Source organism: Phocoena phocoena, chromosome 4, assembly GCF_963924675.1.
Source record: "Phocoena phocoena chromosome 4, mPhoPho1.1, whole genome shotgun sequence".
NCBI classification, from domain to species: domain Eukaryota; kingdom Metazoa; phylum Chordata; class Mammalia; order Artiodactyla; family Phocoenidae; genus Phocoena; species Phocoena phocoena.
The window spans coordinates 120,280,472-120,299,769 of NC_089222.1; the positions used below are offsets into that span (position 1 = coordinate 120,280,472).

The 19,298-nt window shown below is 42.3% G+C and overlaps 1 protein-coding gene across 3 annotated transcripts in view; it reads left to right on the forward strand.

Moving 5' to 3' along the window:
• The window catches only part of CXADR (CXADR Ig-like cell adhesion molecule), a 49,661-nt gene that overhangs the window by 17,416 nt on the left and 12,947 nt on the right, over positions 1 to 19,298 (forward strand). For 2 of the 3 annotated variants that reach the window (XM_065876353.1, XM_065876355.1), the window contains exons 1-2: positions 12,453 to 12,456; positions 14,226 to 14,392. In XM_065876353.1, coding sequence (XP_065732425.1) covers positions 12,453 to 12,456; positions 14,226 to 14,392 — 171 coding nt within the window. Of the gene's footprint in view, positions 1 to 12,452; positions 12,457 to 14,225; positions 14,393 to 19,298 lie in introns of those variants that run through there. The other variant, XM_065876352.1, reaches the window with a different exon arrangement.

Here is a 19,298-nt window from a genome sequence, read left to right on the forward strand (position 1 = left end):
TATATATATTATACTCACACACATATATTTATACACACACACATATATTTATTTATTTACTTTTTGGCTGCACAGCGCAGCTTCCAGGGTCTTAGTTCCCTGACCAGGGATTGAACCCAGATCCCGGAGTGGGAGTGCCGAGTCCTAACCACTGGACCACCAGGGAATTCCCAGCACATCATATTTTTAACAAAGACAAAATAAAAATAACTTTTCTGCCTTTAACTCCTTCAGTTCTTTTTAAATTGATTTTAAAATAGATCTTCTGGGCTTCCCTGGTGGTGCAGTGGTTGAGAGTCCACCTGCTGATGCAGGGGACGTGGGTTCGTGCCCCGGTCCGGGAGGATCCCTCGTGCCGCGGAGCGGCTGGGCCCGTGAGCCATGGCCGCTTGGCCTGCGCTTCCGGAGCCTGTGCTCCACAGCGAGAGAGGCCACAACAGTGAGAGGCCCGCGTACCGCCAAAAAAATAATAATAATAAAATAAAATAGACCTTCTATTTGAAGTATGACATTCATACATAGAATAGCATGCAGTTTAAAACATTATTTACCAGTTTACAGGTTAGAACATTATTACAAAGCAGACCCATCTATACAGTTATCACCCAGATCAAGGTATATTACATAACCTGCAACTCAGAAGTCCCCTCATGCCCCCTGCAGTCACTTCCTTCACTGTCTTCTGATTTCTAACAGCATAGATTAGTGTTGGCACTTTATATAAATGTTATATAAGTTTTTCTTATAAGTTTTTCTCCCTAAGCTTCCTATCATGCTTGTACAATTATTCCCATTGTGTAGCTCTAGTTTATTCATTTGCTTTGCTGTATGTTATCGCATTGTGTGACTGTACCACAGTTGACTTACCCATTCTACTGTTGAATGAAATTTTTTCCCTCCAGTTTTCTGCTGTTGTGAAAAATGCGGCTGTGACATCCTCAGGCATTTGTTTTAGTGCACACGTACATACAGTTTTCTAACTATGACTGGCTTTCTGGGGTCTTATAGATCATACATCTGTGTAGCTTTAGTTGATGCTGCCAAACATTTTCAAAAGTTAATTGTAGGACTTCGCTGGTGGCGCAGTGGTTAAGAATACGCCCGCCAGTGCAGGGAACACGGGTTTGAGCCCTGGTCTGGGAAGATCCCACATGCCACGGAGCAACTAAGCCTGTGCGCCGCAACTACTGCGCCCACGCGCCTAGAGTGCGCATGCCGCAACGAAGAGTAGCCCCCACTTGCCATAACTAGAGAAAGCCTGGGCGCAGCAACGACGACCCAACACAGCCAAAAAAATAAACAAAAAATAAACAAACAAAAAAGCAAAACAGAAAAAAACAAAACAAACAAAAAAGGAAATAGACACACACACACACACACACACACACACACACACACACACACACGAGAGTTAATTGTACCAGTTGACACTCCCATCAATAGAGATGAGAGTTGGTCCACATGCTCAACATAGCCTTTTCTCGTTTTGTCTGCTCTGGTGGGTGTGTAGTGCCACATCATTGTAGTTTTCTTTTTCAAACATTTTTATTATGGAAAATCTCAAGTAAATATAAAACTAGAAAAAAAAAGGGATGATAAACCATATATCTTTGCTCAGCTTCATCAGCTGTTAGCTCATCTCTGTTGGACTCGTCGTGCCATTCGTGGTCCTTCGATTTTTCTCCCATTCCTCTTCACATAGTTCAGACTCGAACCAGTCTCCAAAAACCCCCCATCCACATTTTTTTCTGCCTCTTTTATTCTAAGTAAATACTCTGTGCCTCCTTTGTTACAGAGGAAATGTCCTTCCCTCGAATCTTATTTAAAGTTGTCTTATCCCGTTTTCTAGGTCTCGTTGTCTCCTGGGGTCTTGATCCTTCACTCTCTGAGTGTTCTGTTCTATGTATTTTAACCTCCCATTCTATTTGCTCTTTCCTCTTGAGTTATAAACATGCTCTACATTTCTCATTTCGAAACAGCCTTTCCTTGACCACACAGCACACTGCTATCTCCTACCCTTGGGAGCCATGTTCCTCAAAAGAGCAGTCATTTTCTGTCTCTGCTCACATATTTCCACCTCTGTAGTTAGAAATATCCCATTGCACCCTCCCCAGACCCCGAGCCGTCAATAAATCAGATTTGGCCTAGGTCACCAATGAGGTTCTGATTGCCAAAGCTAGTAGATACATGTCAGTGTCCTTTATTTACATAACAGATTTTGAGTTCTTCCTATATGAAAGGCTCTGCTTAGTGTGAGGGATAAAAGATTAAATGACACCTTCCCAACGCTCCACGAATTTATTTCCTAGTAGGAATGATAGGCTTGGAAGATGACAGTTAGTTGTCATACTGGATACTGTCTATTTTACTTATTTATTTTTGGTTGAAGTAGAAAAGAATAGCTTTATTGCTTTGCCGGGCAAAAGGGGCCACAGCGGACTAATGCCCTCAAAACTATGTATCACCACCTGGAGGAGGTAATGAGTTTTATAGTAACGGTTCAAAGAGGAGGGCATGGTCAGCTCATGGACATTCTTCTGATTGGTTGGTAGTGAGGTAATTGGGAGTCAGCATCATCGACCCGGTTCTAACTGGTCTGCTTGTATGCAGCACACAGTTAACTTCTTCTACCTGGTAGGGGTTTCAGTATCTGGTCTCAGGACTTAATGAACCTCAGGTTCTTGATGTCTCATCGCAGAAAGAATTCAGTGAGAGACAAAGTGACAGGTAAGAAGTGGATTTATTTAGAGAGAAGCACACTCCATAGACAGAGTGTGGGCCATCTCAGAAGGCCAGAGGGTCCTGGATACTGCGTATTGAAAGGATGATACCAAGTTGTGCTGGAACTGTTCTAAGAGCTTTACATGCATTATTTTATTTAAACCCTATAAAGAAGTAAGCATTGTTACTACTAATTCCCATTTTACAGAAAAAAAGTTAAGACTTTATTTATTTTTGGCTGTGTTGGGTCTTCGTTGCTTCGTGTGGGCTTTCTCTAGTTGTGAGCAGTGGCTACCCTTCGTTGCAGTGCGCGGGCTTCTCATTGCCGTGGCTTCTCATTGTGGAGCATGGGCTCTAGGAGCACGGGCTTCAGTAGTTGTGGCTCGCAGGCTCTAAGAGCGCAGGCTCGGTAGTTGTGGCACACGGGTTTAGTTGCTCCGTGGCATGTGGGATCTTCCCAGACCAGGGCTTCAAACCCGTGTCTCCCGCATTGGCAGGCGGATTCTCAACCGCTGCGCCACCAGGGAAGCCCCGATGTTAATACTTTAAAAGGCTAGAAACTTGCCCTGGCTAAGCATTTGGTAAGCTCAGTTTGAATTTGAATGCAGATCCGACTTCAGAGCCGATACTATTTGTGGGCAGAACTGCTTGCATAATTCAGTCTGCTCATATGTCAGAAATGTCTGCACTTGCTGTGAGGTGAACTCAGAGAACTGTCGCTACTGCCTTTGAGTTGTGCAAGGAGGGGAGGGGATGGATGTTGAGGGAAGGCTTCTTGTTGGTTGCTTGATTGATGGGCATATTTAGATCTGAAACATAATTTACTAACACTGTTTATTTATGTTTGAGCCCTAGAGAGACAACATGTCCAAAGTGATAGAGCTTTTTTGTGACAAACTTGACAACAGATCCTGGTCTGGTATTTATTTCTCTGTTTAAAAAAAAGGGTCCACCCAAACTCCTGAACCATGTGCTACCTAAACTGCTGTCTTCTTGGAAGTCTAGTATAGGAGAGGAATAGTGTAAATCCTGAACCCTCCTTCCACCAAGGTGATTGCAATGGGGTCTAATAACTTACTCACTGTGTTACTTTGTAGTGACTTTTAAAAGGAAATGTCTTATGTCCGGGGGTGTTGACTGGTGGACTTCTTGCAGGACGAGTGTGGCTTGGGAGCCAATCTGCCTAGCTTTGTATCTTGCTCCCATAGTAGCTTAGATACCTCTCAGTGTCTCTGTTTCTTCACTGTAAAATCGGGATGATATTAGTACCTCTCTCAGAGTGGTTATGAGGCTTGAAAGAGTTAATATGTGTAAAATATTTTGAAACGTGCCTGACACATAATAGGTACTCAGTCACTGTTAGTTACTATTTATGGTTAAGATGATGGTTTCCTCATTTCCGTCTCAGTTTATTTCCTGGGCACTTGCTTTTTGATTTCTCATTCGGGGTGGCGAGCTGAAAATTGATATTTAAAAAAACAGCATAGGGCTTCCCTGGTGGCGCAGTGGTTGAGAGTCCGCCTGCCGATGCAGGGGACACGGGTTCGTGCCCCGGTCCAGGAAGATCCCACATGCCGTGGAGCGGCTGGGCCCGTGAGCCATGGCCGCTGAGCCTGCGCGTCCGGAGCCTGTGCTCCGCAACGGGAGAGGCCACAACAATGAGAGGCCCGCGTACCGCAAAAAAAAAAAAAAAAAAAAACAGCATAGAAAAAACCAGCATTAAATAAGTATACTTAATGTCATTTCTCATTGTTATTATCTGACTGTATTATTTTCTTAGCTCTAAGTACATATTAACATCCTGTATTGAGTAACACATGGGAATTAAACAAAAACTCCTAGACAGCAAAGAGCGTAATTTCTGTCTACCTTCTGGTATCTTCTTTTCTTCCCCAGCAATATTTAAAGGCCTAGTTGGGGTAGTTAACTAGTGTTAACATACTTAAAGTGTTTTTCTTTTTCCTTTCTAGAAAGAAACACTATTTAGGTGAATTTTTTTTTTTTTTTTTTTTTTTTTGCGGTACGCGGGCCTCTCACTGTTGTGGCCTCTCCCGTTGCGGAGCACAGGCTCCAGACGCACAGGCTCAGCAGCCATGGCTCACGGGCCCAGCTGCTTCGTAGCATGTGGGATATTCCCGGACCTGGGCACAAACCCGAGGCGGACTCTCAACCACTGCGCCACCAGGGAAGCCCTATTTAGGTGAATTTTAAACATTGCTAATCCCAAAACAACTCCCTGGTGAGAAGGAAATTGGCAGATTGGCATTAGGATCAAGGAAATGGTCTAAATAGCTTGGCAGTTGCATTTTTGCAACATTTAAAACAGGGTTTAAAGTATCCCAGTTACTTACTTGCTAACCCAGACATCTGATGTGTAGTATTTGTTACCAAACACACACAAAATTATACTTGTCATGATCAGTCCCTTAAACATACCACTTCCTGATTTTCCCAGTTTATTTTTTAACATTGTTCTCATGAATTATTATTGAATGTTACTGTATTTTTATGTAAGTTTCCTGAATTCTGAATTAAGCAGCACAATTGAACATCTTCTCTATTTAAAACAGTAACCTCTGACATACTTTGACATTTCTCACAAAAGTCAATATCAAATACGTTCTTTGTAATAATTGACATGAAGGCCATCATAACATACCCCTTTTCAAGAAACCAAAGAAATATGCAAGACTTCTGGAATGTGAAGTTAAATTATTCTTATTTTTATTCCTAGCTTTTCTTTTTTGTTAATATCTTTGGGATGACTCCAGATTTTCTTTCTTTCTTTCTTTCTTTTTTTTAATTTTTGGCTGTGTTGGGGCTACTTTTCATTGCGGTTCATGAGCTTCTCATTGTGGTGGCTTCTCTTGTTGCGGAGCACGGGCTCTAGACACGCGGGCTTCAGTAGTTGTGGTGTGTGGGCTCAGTACATGTGGTGCACAGGCTTAGCTGCTCTGCGGCGTGTGGAATCTTCCCGGATCAGGGATCGAACCCATGTCCCCTGAATTGGCAGACGGATTCTTAACCACTGCACCACCAGGGAAGTCCAACTCCACATATTCTGAGAAACCACACATTGTTGTGTAACATTTTTCTCATTTTATTTCATGCTGTTCTAGAGACAGATAGACAAGCAACTTTTCTTCATTCCTAGTTGTGATTTTAGAATATTCATGAATAAAAGTTTTTCTTAATGTCGTATTTCTTTCATGTTAATATAACTATACTTAGGGATTTCCCTGATGGTCCAGTGGCTAAGACTCCATGCTCCCAATGCATGGGGCCTGGGTTCGGATCCGTGGTCGGGGAACTAGATCCCATGTGCTGCAACTAAGAGTTTGCATGCTGCAACTAAGACCTGGTGCAGCCAAATAAATAAATAGGTAAATATTTTAAAAAATGAGTGACTGATCAGGTAGGCTGCTTTAATATATATATATATAACTAAACATAAAGTTGTGTACACATTAATTTCTTACCACATTTGCTAACATTTCTTGTAATGTGAATATTAAAGTAATAAGCATCTGTCTTTGCTCCTGTTAGCATACGACCAGGCTTGTTCAGCTCCCTCTGAGCTCCATGTATCTCCAGTGACTTCACTGTTCCTTTCCTTTACTCCCCTGGATGCACAGTCTTCCCGTGGCTCTCCTTCCCATACTTTTCCCCGAAAGGTTTCATGGTCCTCTCTCCCATCACCACTCCTCTTTCAAATAGCTCCTTCACCTTCCCTCTGCTCTGAGCTCCCGCCCTCCACTGGAACTGAGCAGTTTCATCCAAGGCAGGTCTGGGGTCTTGTTGAATTAAGGCTTGGAACATGCCCTCCAGAGATGAAACCCTGGCCCTCTGTTAAGCAAGTGAAAGTATGTGCTTAAGGATAGGGACATGTGAACAACTACCTTCAGTAGAGGTGCGGGTTGTGTAATTGAGACTAGGAAGCAATTAACACTGCCTGTGGGGATCTGGGAAAACGTCAGAGGAGGTCACAGGTGAGAGGTACTTTGAATGGCTACAGGTGCTTTCAGTGGGAGAAACTGGGCCTTTCAGACGAGGGAAACGTGCACAAACACAGGTGCTCCGCAAGTGTGCGCTTAACTCATCTTTTTCCCCTTGGTGCTTCCTCTGATTTCTTTGCTTTCCTTCTGTGATTGGCTACAGACCAGGATACTTTCATTGTTGTGGTTCCATCTTTAATAGAGAAAAGTCTTAACGTATTTTCACCTACTTTTAGCCACATTACATCTTGTTAATTTTTCCCCACTATTTTGAAATGAAACATCTTTCATTTCTGGTAGATCCTCAGTTTCCCTTCTCTTACACAAAGGTACTACTTGTGCCTGTGAGTTTTCCTTTTTTTTTTTTTTTTAAGCTGAGCACCAGAAATTTTGCTAGGCAATCAATGATAATCAAGAAGATTTGGCTTCTAAATCAAATGCGAAATATTCACTGTGGGTACAGGGTAGGAAGGACACACAGTGAAGAAGCAACCTCAGTAAAACAGGGTAAGTACTTGTGATGGAGGCCTTATCAGCTGGCTGAGGAGTCCATTGGATTCAGTCCGTATTTGGGCACAAAGAAAGAATGCTTTCTGGGGAAGTGCCTGAGCCGAGACCAAAGTAATAGAAGTGAGTCCAAAAGGTGGGATGGAGCAAGGGAGGCAGTGTTATAAAGCGTGTGGGTGCTCAGTGCTGAGGCCCGCGGGGAGAGTGTGGGTGCTGAGCAGCCAGAGGTGGGGAGGCGCCAGCTCACCAAGGGCCTTGAGGAGGATAAAGGTGTCTGAACCAGGGAGGGGCTGCCAGGGGTGTTCAGACATGGCAGTGGTATAGTTTCAGAAACAGCTGTTCAGAGCACATAGGTGAAGCATGGAGGTGATCAGAATGAGGTAGAGTGGGTGCAGGGAAAACAGCAGGCTCAGCCTGTGGGAGAGATGGTAGTGGCCTGGATATAGAGAAAAATGGTTGCATCTGGGATATTTTAATTTGACACCAATTCTGCTGTCTGTGGGGGGGGGGCCCTCTCCCCACATCCACCAAGGAATACTTTGACACCAGCTGGGTGTTCTGACATCATCCACCCGGAGGTAGCGTCAGACCCACAGGTTCATAAGGGCTCGGTCCTGCGAGCTTGCCACCCCCCCTCACGCGCACACACACTTCAGACGCCAGTTGCGCGTTCAGGTTGTCAGCTATGCTTCTGACCAGCCCGCTATAGATCTGGGGTTCCCACCACCCTCTCCTTAGCTCAATTTACTAGAGCGGCTCACAGAACTCAGAGAAATTTTTACTTACTAGATCATCAGTTTATTATAAAAAGGATATACAGCCAAATGGAAGATGCCTAGGGCAGGGTATGGGGAGAGTCTTGGCGCTTCCCTGCTCTCTGAGCATCTCCATGTGTTTAACAACCCAGTTCTATCCTAATACTGTCCTCTTGGGTTTTTATAGTCTTCATTACAGAGGCATGATGGATCAAATCATTGGCTGCTGGTGAATGAACTTAATCTCCAGCCCCTCCCCCCTCCCCCCCAGGGTTGGGGGTGGGATTGGTAGTTCTAATCCTCTCATCACATGATCACCTCCCCTGGCAACGAGCCCATCCTTACGTTCCTTAGGCATTCTCTAAAAGTCCCGTTATCATAACAAAAGACACCTTGATCGCTCCTAGGAGCTCTGTGCCAGGCACTGGGACACAGACCAAATATATATGTATTATAAATCAGAACATCAAAGTTACATTAAGGAGGTACCAATTCTTATCGAATTAGGGCTCCGCCCTTCGACCGAATGTAACATAATCACCTCCTGTCCCCAACACAGTCACATGGGGGATTCGTTAAGGCTTCCCAAAGAACTATGATGGGACACGATTCAGTCGCTGGCACACTCCCCCCAGAGTATTATTATACTTGTATATTTATTATTAAACGTGTATGTTAAAGGTCATATTCTTTTTGAAAGATCTAATTTGATTAGATAACTACCTTTGCTGTCAGGTAAGTGGAATTAAACCTGGTGGTGGCAGTGTTTAGTCGAACTTCCATTAATATAAGTGGGAGTCGATTTTACTACCTGAAAGCCATATTTTAGTCAGGTCCTTTGGCTGGAGCGGGCTCGTTCTGGCCTAGTGTGTTTGCTCTAGTTCTTTGTCTCAGGTAGGAGGGCTTGGATTTTTTACCCTAATTCTGCTGCCTGTTATTAGGCATCTAGGTTGTTTTCGGATGCTGCCTTTTTTGTTGGACATTGGGGTTGTTTTCAGATACATGCTTGCACGTATTAGGTCTTGTGAGTTCAGCCTCAATTCCTCAAAGTGGGTTTGCGTGTTTGTATTTCACAGGCCTCCTGTAGTGTTGGTCCAGTAAGTTGGACTCGCCCTCCATGGGTGCTGCAATATTTCCAACACTTTTGCCTAGCTTGGCTCTTTCTGTTTCCATTGTCTTATACAAAGGTACTTGGGCCTGTGAGTTTGCTTTCCTGTGCTGTCCCCAGTGTATTGTGACCTGCTTACCTTGGGCATCCAGAATTTCTTGAATGCCATTTGATTCTGTTGTAATGAAGCATTTCATTGATTGCTTAGATCTCTAGACAGCTTATGTAGGAGCCCCTCTCTCCACCCAGGTGAAAACACCTCACTCGTCACTGCTTGAAAGATCCCTGTGCATATGCCATCTTTGGTCAGACTCCACATTTAGTGTCTTGCTTGTATAGATAAATATGTGGAAAACATGTTTCAGATCCTTCCTTTTGTCTCATTTCCTCAGTGATAGAATAGCAGAAAACCATCCTTTGTTCAGCAAGTTTTGTTGAAAGCTAAATGGTGATTTTTTTAACCTAAGATTTATAATATAGTTAAATTTATGTGTTTTTCTTCATAGCTTTTGTGTTCTCTGTTTTGTGTTCTCTAGTTTTCTTTAAGACTTTCTTCAGTCAAAACATTATCGAAAATTCTCACACATTTACTTCATTTTTTTTTTTAATCAACTGTAAAGTTTCATGAGCACGTTCCAACTTCCTATGATTTTAAGATTGACAGAAGGAAAAGATAGCTGAAGACATCCAGGTTAACATGTACCTTAAACTTGAAAAGAAATGAAAGAAATAAGGCGGGTTTTCAGTTGCAAACGTTGCCTGTCTTCTAGAGGAGTACTGCCTGCCATGCTCTCCAGTTCTGCTCCTTTCTGATGGTGGAAACAGATCGAAGTCCTTGGCAGAAGATGACAACATCAAAGCTGAAAAATACTCTGATGAATTCATGTCATTTTGATGCTCAGATAGAAGTCAGACTGGGCAGAAGAGAGGTTCCACAGACTCAAGTGATTTGGAATTTGGAGATTAGAAAAAGCAAGCAGAAAACTGGGAGATGTTATTTCAGTCACTGCCAAAAAGGGACATGATTCAGTCTGTTTATTTACATAATCCAGTGCTGAGCACTTATTAACAGGACCCTCCAAGTACTTGTAGTTGATCATGTGCTGCGTATTTCATCACATTCCGAATATGTTTGAATAAAATTATAAGAAGATTTGTTATTTGACTTAGTTTTGAGACCATGTTTGAACTTACAAGTAGTTTGCAAGTTAAATTATCACTCAATTTGCTGCATAAATAGAATTGGGCAGTGTTAAGAATATCCAGAGACACTGCCTGAGACCAATTGTCTGCCTTTTGTCTTCTACAATTTGTGACTGATGCATACATCAGTGCTTGAAAAACTATGCCCTCGTGCAGAGAGGCCCCTTCAGTGTTGCTAGGAAACCCAATAACTGTTTTCTACCATCTTGAGATTTTAATTCATTTCTAGTGCAACACAATGAAGAGCAGTTGAATGTTTTAAACATTTTTTTGGAAAAAGAAATGCTGAAAGCCATTTAAGAGTCTGTTTAAAATTTCTTTTAGCAGTATACATATTAAGGAAATCTCATTATACAGCTCACCTTTCTTAAAATCTCAGTTGTGAAAAATAACTAACAGTTTGATATCTATCCAGATCATTTTTATACACATGTAACTGTTTTCTAAGATACTCTTTAAAAGAAAAGTAATTTTTATGTATCAAAGAAGAAAGAATGGATGATACTATCATGAAAACGAAGTTACATTTCATTCTAATGAACTGTAGTATAAGTATGGAGAACATGAATTAGGAGAATTTAAACTTTTACTCATTTAGATATCTAATTGATGCCTCTAAACTTTTCATTTGATTTTTTTATAAAATAAAAGCTCTAGAAGCACAGAGTAACCAGGAAGTTTTAATTGTTTTTTTTAATAGCAAATTTTCATTCTTTTTTTTTTTTTTAAATAAATTTATTTATTCATTTATTTATTTTTGGCTGTGTTGGGTCTTCGTTTCTGTGCGAGGGCTTTCTCTAGTTGTGGCAAGCGGGGGCCACTCTTCATCGCGGTGCGCGGGCCTCTCACTGTCGCGGCCTCTCTTGCTGTGGAGCACAGGCTCCAGACGCGCAGAGCTCAGTATTTGTAGCTCACGGGCCCAGCTGCTCCGTGGCACGTGGGATCTTCCCAGACCAGGGCTTGAACCCGTGTCCCCTGCCTTGGCAGGCAGACTCTCAACCACTGTGCCACCAGGGAAGCCCTCATTCTTACTTATATATTTTTGCCTCCGTATTTTTGAGCTCCATGATTTGTTTGAAATGGAATTCTTATCCTGGACTGTACTTAGATTGTTCTTATCTTACATCATACATATGGTATTCATACCCAGACAAATGCAGACAATTGTAGGAGCTGTAGACAGGAGATCTTCAAGTATTAGGACCTTCTGGCAGATTAATGCTATTTTTCAACATCTCTAAAATTCATCAAACTTATAATCCAGTCACCAGTTATTTTCTACTAATGTGCAAGGAACGCAACAGAGGATAAAGGTACCCACAATTTCTGCTGACCCTGATGGAGCTAATGGTGAATCAGGGCATGCATTTAAAAAATTCACTTAAAATTACAAGGTAGTATGGGAAGATAAGCTCATTGATATCTAGAAGATGGGACAAAAACCATGGAGCCTGAGTTTATAAAAGGAAAAAGAAAAAGAAAGAAGATAGTATTCGCTGAGTGCCAAATGGGTGATAATGGATAGCAGAAAGTAAAGTACTGTGAGCATTACTAGGAAGACAGAGGAAAAATCATTGTAGGCTGGAGAGGTAGCGGAGTGCCTGAGTGAATGAGGTGGGAATGGAATTGAGTTTATTAGAAATGATAGAAAGTATTTATTCAGAGGATTGAATATTAATCAGGAGAAATAGTTGTGATTATACAGATACCTATCAAATCATACCATCTAAAATAGAAATGTGCACGTGAAATGGAGAATGGAGTAGTGTGGACTTCTGGGGGGATGGTAAGTGGTCCATTTGGGCTGAATCAGTGGTTTTGGATGGCATATCAATCTTTGGTGTTTAACAAACCAACCCAAACTTTAGAGGCTTTAAAAGAACAATCGTGTATTAGTTCATGATCCTGTCTAGGGTCACTCCTGGAGCTGCAGGCAGCTGGTGTGGACTGGGCTGGTGTTTTAGGATGGCTGCAGGTTGGGTACTTACAGCTGTTGGTCTGACACCTCGGTTCTCTCTATGTGGAGCAGCAACGCCTCTTGAAGCCTAGCCTTGGGACTGGCTCAGCAGTACTCAGGCTACTTTCTATTGGCCAAAACAAGGCCACCTCTGATTGAGGGGAGGGCCTGCAGAGAGTCTGTGTCCAATTTTAATTTGCTGTTTGATGAGTGCACTTAAATGTGATAAAAGCCTAGGATGGTGCCTGAATATAAATGGTCTTGAATGTAACCTGACTTTTCTTTCCTTCTCAATCTATTGGCTGCAACCTTACTAACATTTCATTACAACTGATAGTCCGTGTGTATTAAGCCTCTTCTACGAGCTAATGGAAAGCTTCATGTGATGGATAATAATATAATTCTTCATTTTGGTTTGTTTTGTTGGAATGCGTCATTTGAAAACCAGCAACAAAAACATCATTATGGAGAATTAGGACTTGGATTTACTTTTAATTCTGCACCGTGTTTATTTTTATGGTGTGAGCAGGGGTATGGGAAGTGGGGGAGAGAGGAAAGCCCCATGTATCATAATCTTTGTGCTTGGGGCCTCTTCCAGGTCATCATCCAGCCCGGAAAGTCAGGCCCACGTTGTAGAGCTGCTGAATGGAAACCAGTGTATTCATTTGAAACTTCAGATCTGCATACGTTACACATTTGACTTTACCTATAAGAAAATGTTAGGTTATCACAAGAATAACATACAGTGACAGACTAGTGTGGTTCAAACTTTTATAGTGTAAATAGTAAAAAAAAGAAAAAAAAAAGTTTTGTGTGATAGTTCATTTACAGACTAAATTTGCATTTTATATTAAGTTGTTGGTTGCTCAAACTGTAATCTTTATTGTAAGACATAAGTAGTGAACAGATCTATGTGTGAATGAAACTTGGTATTTTTTCCCTTATTGGTAAGAAATAGCATCATTTTGCTTGTAGTTAATTTCCATCTATTTTGCATGTAAAAGATACTGATTTTGTTACAGTAAGTCATTAGCCACAAGGAGGAGACTTTTTTTTCAATTCTTACGGGGTTACAGTGGGTTTTAGCCATCTCTCACAAACTCAGTTGGAAGAAACTATGTTGGAATTTTTGTTTGGGGCTCAGGACATCTATTTTTGCTTTTACAGAGTTTTCAAATATTGCCATCCAACATTAGTGTGATCTAAGTGGAAGTTTCATAGAATACAAATTTGAGGATAGGTTATGGAATTTTATGATGTCTTTTAAAAAATGATATAATAAATATGTCTGACTTTTTCAGAAGGGAAATAAGAAGGGACAAACAGTAAGAAATGTCTTAAAGATAATATTGAGGTCAATTATTTGGTACATTTAAAAATATATAAATTGACAGTTTCTTCTCTTTTTGAATTGTCATCAAAATTTATTACTTAGAAATATTTTTAAGCATTCGATAAAAGTTACTGAATCAAATTTAATAAAAATTTGGAATTACAGAAGCCTTGGCAGGAAACGTGTCAAAATTCATCAGCATGTGCCCCAGTGATGGGAGTTCCAGGTGTGTCGCTGGCACCATGGAAGCGTGAATTAGTATGGCCTTGAATTAGTATGACATAATTGCCCTTTCAGAGACTCTAGCCAGGTTCAGTTTTAAACATCTGCTTGGATAATAGAAATCCTTTACTAGGTTCTTATGATTCATATGAGAATGCTGGTATTCCATATAATGTTGGGAACGTCCCAGTGTTCTGAAAGGAAATTGTATTGAATAAGATGGATATTAATATTTGTCATTCTATTTCTACAGAAGCACAGACTTAAAAACTGGGGACCGCTGAGTTGGAATTTCATTACTGTGGTCCCAAATAAAATCCTGTTTCACCCACATCCTGTGCTCCCTCTGAAGAGCTGAGGTGTGCTGAGTGTGCTGCCAGCCTGAGAGCAGATGCTCAGTCGATATACATGTTTCATATTCTAGATTTCGCCAGAAGTTTGAGTATCACTACTCCTGAACAGATGATTGAAAAGGCCAAAGGGGAAACTGCCTATTTGCCATGCAAATTTACCCTCGGTCCAGAAGACCAGGGACCTCTGGACATCGAGTGGCTGCTATCACCAGCGGATAATCAGAAGGTGGATCAAGTGGTATGTGTTGCTTACTCGGCAGATGCTGGGGAACTGGTCTTCGGTGTCTGTCACTGTGCTGATAACGTGTGGGGGGACCTGGGGAGCTATGAAGAAAGTCATAGCTTATGGTGTAGGTGAGGAAGGCACATGCTGTGGAAATTGAGGACACTTATGTAATGGAGTGAAGTGAATAAGTGACCTCCGATTTCAAGAGGAAGAAAAGGTCACCAGACTTCTTAGAGAAGGCTGCAAGGAAGGAGAGGAACTTGAGAACGTTCTGAAAATCTGGACTTGGAAGTATATGTGAGCCAGGGAGCAGGGGAGGCGTATATGGAGCGGGTATGACGGTGCAGCAGGAATGTGCATAACGTGTTAGGGGATGCCTGGTAAACTAGGCTTTGTGAAAGGTTAGGTAGAATTGAATTTTTACATTTCACACAAGGATTCCACTACCAGTATAAGGGTCAAGTCTAACAGTGTAATGAAGGTACGTATTATTACAGTCTGCTTTCCATATTTTTGCAAGTTAAATATCCTATACATTGAATTCCTTAAAAATCAAAACAGCAGTTGGCCCTTCATATCTGTGGGTTCCCCATCTGTGGATTCAACCATTCATGGATTGAAAATATTCGGGGAAAAAAAATCTAGAAAGTTCCAGAAAGCAAAACTTGAATTTCCCACATGTCAGCAACAATTTACATAGCATTTACATTGTATTAGGTATTGTAGGTAATCTAGAGATGAGTTAAAGTATATGGGAGGGTGCATATACTTTAAATCATCTCATAAGTACGCTATCTTGTATGAGGGGCCTGAGCATCTGCGGATTTTGGCATCTGAGGAGGGGAGGGGGAAGGAGGTCCTGGACCACCCCCATCCCCACCGGGGGTACGGAGGGATGTCTGTATTATTATTTTTTTATTTTAATTTTTTTTATAATTAAGATCTAGTTTCTTTTTCTTTAATTTATTCATTTTAATTTATTTTTGGCTGTATTGGGTCTTTGTTGCTGCGCGCGGGCTTTCTCTAGTTGCAGCGAGCGGGGGCTACTCTTCGTTGTGGCGTGCGGGCTTCTCATTGCGGTGGCTTCTCTTGTTGTGGAGCACGGGCTCCAGGCACGCGGGCTTCAGTAGTTGTGGCTCGCGGGCTCTAGAGCTCAGGCTTAGCAGTTGTGGTGCGCGGGCTTAGTTGCTCCGCGGCATGTGGGATCTTCCCGGACCAGGGCTCGAACCCGTGTCCCCTGCTTTGGCAGGCGGATTCTTAACCACTGTGCCACCAGGGAAGCCCCGGGATGACTGTATTATTATAGAATTTTTTCTAATTACAAATTAATAAGAGCCTAATGTAGAAAACTTGAAAAGCCAAAAGTAGCACAAAGGAGAAAAATTGCCCTATAACCTTGTTATTAAACCAGGTTCCTTTGCCTGACTTGCAGCAAGACAAATGCTGAAAGACAAGAGCTGAGATGCCAGAGTTTGCAGCTGAGAAAGAGTTACTCACAAGGCAGCCAAGTGAGGAGACAACAAATCTCAGATCTGCCTCCCTGAAGGCAAGGGGCTTGACATATTTATGAGATAAAGAAGCAGGGTGGTCTTAGGCATGGGGAAAGGTGTTTGGAGTTAGGAAAAGGTGAGGTCATCAGTGTTCTGAGCAGATATATCTTAGTTACATGCTTTTTCTTGAGATTCATGTTCAGAAATGGAGACACTTAGCATGATTGAGGGTGGAGTTTTCAGCCCTCTGACGTCAAAAGGCCATTCAATGGACACCTGCCCAGACTCATTTTTAGGGTCGGTGGTCCCAACCAACCTTAGCTGGCTTGAACTGGACAGAAGCCAACTCCCAGTTCCTGGAAAACAACTTAAGCCCCCCCATCACTGTGTGACCCATACATCAGCATTGTCTATAAAGGTGGTTAAGGAGTTAAAAAATAATTAAGGCGAGCTGGGTCAGAGAAGGTAGGGTACAAGTGGAGGGGTTTTGAACAAGCCATGCTTTTACTTGCTGTTCTCTAAGACAAGCTCAAGAATTCCTGTTAGTCACCAGTTTCTGTTAACCCTTTGGGGGCACGATTTCAACCTCATCTCCAAATACACATATCACGCTTTGCCTTTTAATGGTACCAGAATATTCCACTAATTTAGAGTGCCTCATATTAGCTTTGCCTGATATATTTAATTTTAAAAAATCAGTGTTAATAAATTGTATTAAACCAGGGAGAGAAAAAGAAGTTCGAGTATTTGGAGGAATATTATATATAATATATTTGGAAGGGAAATTTTTACTTATGGTCCATATTAAAGAAGGGATTATCCAGCCGTTTAATGGCTGAATCGGTGCAGTTAGGTAATTAACTATTTTTGGCAAATACAAGCAGTCTGTCCATGATGTATTTGTGAAGAAAAAACTTAAGGTGCTTTCCCAAGTTGTAAATGTCTAGGGCCACCCCCTCCAAGGATATATCTCTGCCCTGATTCTGGTACTAGAACTTCCTTCTCTCCCCCTAAGCAAAATAGGTTGAGCCTGACTCATCCTGTATACTCAGCCCAGATACCCTGTCCCCTCTCATCTTGCTCTTCATCCCCTCTCTCTTTTTTTTTTTTTTTGCGGTACGCGGGCCTCTCACTGTTGTGGCCTCTCCCGTTGCGGAGCACAGGCTACGGACGTGCAGGCTCAGTGGCCATGGCTCACGGGCCCAGCCGCTCCGCGGCATGTGGGATCTTCCCGGACCGGGGCACGAACCCATGTCCCCTGCATTGGCAGGCGGACTCTCAACCACTGCGCCACCAGGGGAGCCCCATCCCCTCTCCGCTTTCCATGGCAGTGCCAGCACCCTGAGTGCAGGCTTCTACCTGAGGTCCTACACACCCCGGACTCCCTTGCCAGTGCAGTGCCCATCCCCCTTTAGAGTCCAGGACTCTGGTTCCGTGGTTAAGATGCATGAATGGAGAGCACAGGTCATAAATGCTTCTGGCTTAAGACTCACGGGTGAAGCCCTGTGACCAGGTACGTCTCAAGACCAAGAAGTCCAGCGTGCCCTATAGCCGTGCGTTTCTGTTCATGTAAGGAGACAAGGACTTCTGTGTTGAGTGGGAGGCCCAACCTTGCTGCCTGCAGGACTTGTGAGACACGTGTGAAACTAGGAACTGGGTTCAAGTGTCCATTTCTGGGCAATTCTGGCAAATTTGGCAAAGCCTAGCCTCTAACCTAAAACACAGTAAAGGAAGACCAAAAGGAAGAAGGGCCTAGGGAGAGATTGATGCAGAAGAGGATGCCTACATAGAATCTCAGCTACATTATAATGCTCGCCAAATCCTTATTTTAATATTTTTAAGCTAGCAGGCAGTGCGGTGGGGGACTGGGCTGGAGGAATTTCCATCATTCCCTGTGTGATCTCTTTAGTCAGCAAACAGTTACCATGTACTGTGCACTTACTGTGTGCTGGGCAGAGTTTTATATACTTTAATTATATATACTTATTTTTAAGCCTTAAAACAGCATCCCGGAATGAGGATCATTTCCTGTGAGGAGGAGGAAAGTGAGGCCCAGGGATTTGAAGGAACATGCCCAGGGTCACGGCGCTGGCAACAGACACAGCTGGGGGTCTGAACCCCAGTCTCTCTGACCCTGCCCTGCCCGCCACCTCCAGCCCGCACTTGATTATCCTCTGCACTAATGTGTACTACCTCCTCTGTTTCCTCCTGTGTAAAATAGGACCAAGTACACCTGCCTCGGGGTTGTGGTAAGAATTCTCTGAAATACAATATGCATTAGCATTTCGTAAGCCTGTAAGTCATAAAGAAATGTTTATAAAGTCAGTCAGTATACAGTGGCAGGCCAAATGGATCTGGTTTGCATGTCAGCTGTGTGACTTTGGGAGAGTAGGTCTGTGACAGCCCCTGCTTTCCTCATAGTGTCTCCATCGCTGCTGGGTTGTAAAGAGGAATCAAAATTGCCTGGTAAATGTTACTTCCCGGTTTCTTAACTACTGTTTATAAGACTGTTTTCATGGGAAAACATTAAGTTAGTTTACAAAAATGACTGACAGTTGGAGACACTTTTTATTTGTCAGGCCCTCCTTGAAAGACTACTGAGGCGTGTGTGTAGCAAAATGAGGCACTGAACTTTGTGGCTCTGGAGAGTCCACAGTTTAATATAGAGGAAGAGACACTATCTCATTTGAGGAGTTCTTAGTGTTGCTGTTGTCAATTGGGTGTGGGGAGAAGATGGAACAAACAAAGTGATGGCTTGTTTTATAGAGTAAGTCAGCTGTGGACCCTTCGACTGCGTCTTTTATTTACTTAGCAAACCGGTATTGAGTGCGTCTGCAGTGCAGACACTTTATACAAGCAAAAGATCTTTAGTGAATTGGGGGTGGGGTCATCATGGTAGGGGAGGTGATAATAGAAGAACCCAAGTCCGTGTCCTGGAGAAATTCCTACAGATGGCACTGATTCTGATCTTATTGTTCATAATAAACATCTCAGATAAAAAATTATTTGCAGGATGTAGACTGTAGTTGTCTCTTCTGATTATTATTTGACTTTGGTACCACTGCTCTTTGGCTCTTGGGTCTCAGATGGCCAGAATGAAGGATTTTATTAGCGAATGAAAAATTATAAAGTGTGTTCAATTAATTTTAGTGATAGTTAGAGATGACTGTTATAAGTTATTTTCCAAGTCAAGTTTAGCAGAATTTATTTTCCCTCTAAATCTAGCCTTTAGTTATTTCCATCAATGCCTATAACAGTGGTTCAGAAAACTTAGTGGAATTAGGAAAGGTCTTTGATCTTAGTCACAGATTAATTGGAAGGTCCTGTTAACCTGGCTGGGCACACACATCTTAACAGGTTTATTTTATTATTTTATCTATTAGAGTCTGGAACCTTCGAGTGCCTCCAACTTAGTATATTAAGACAAA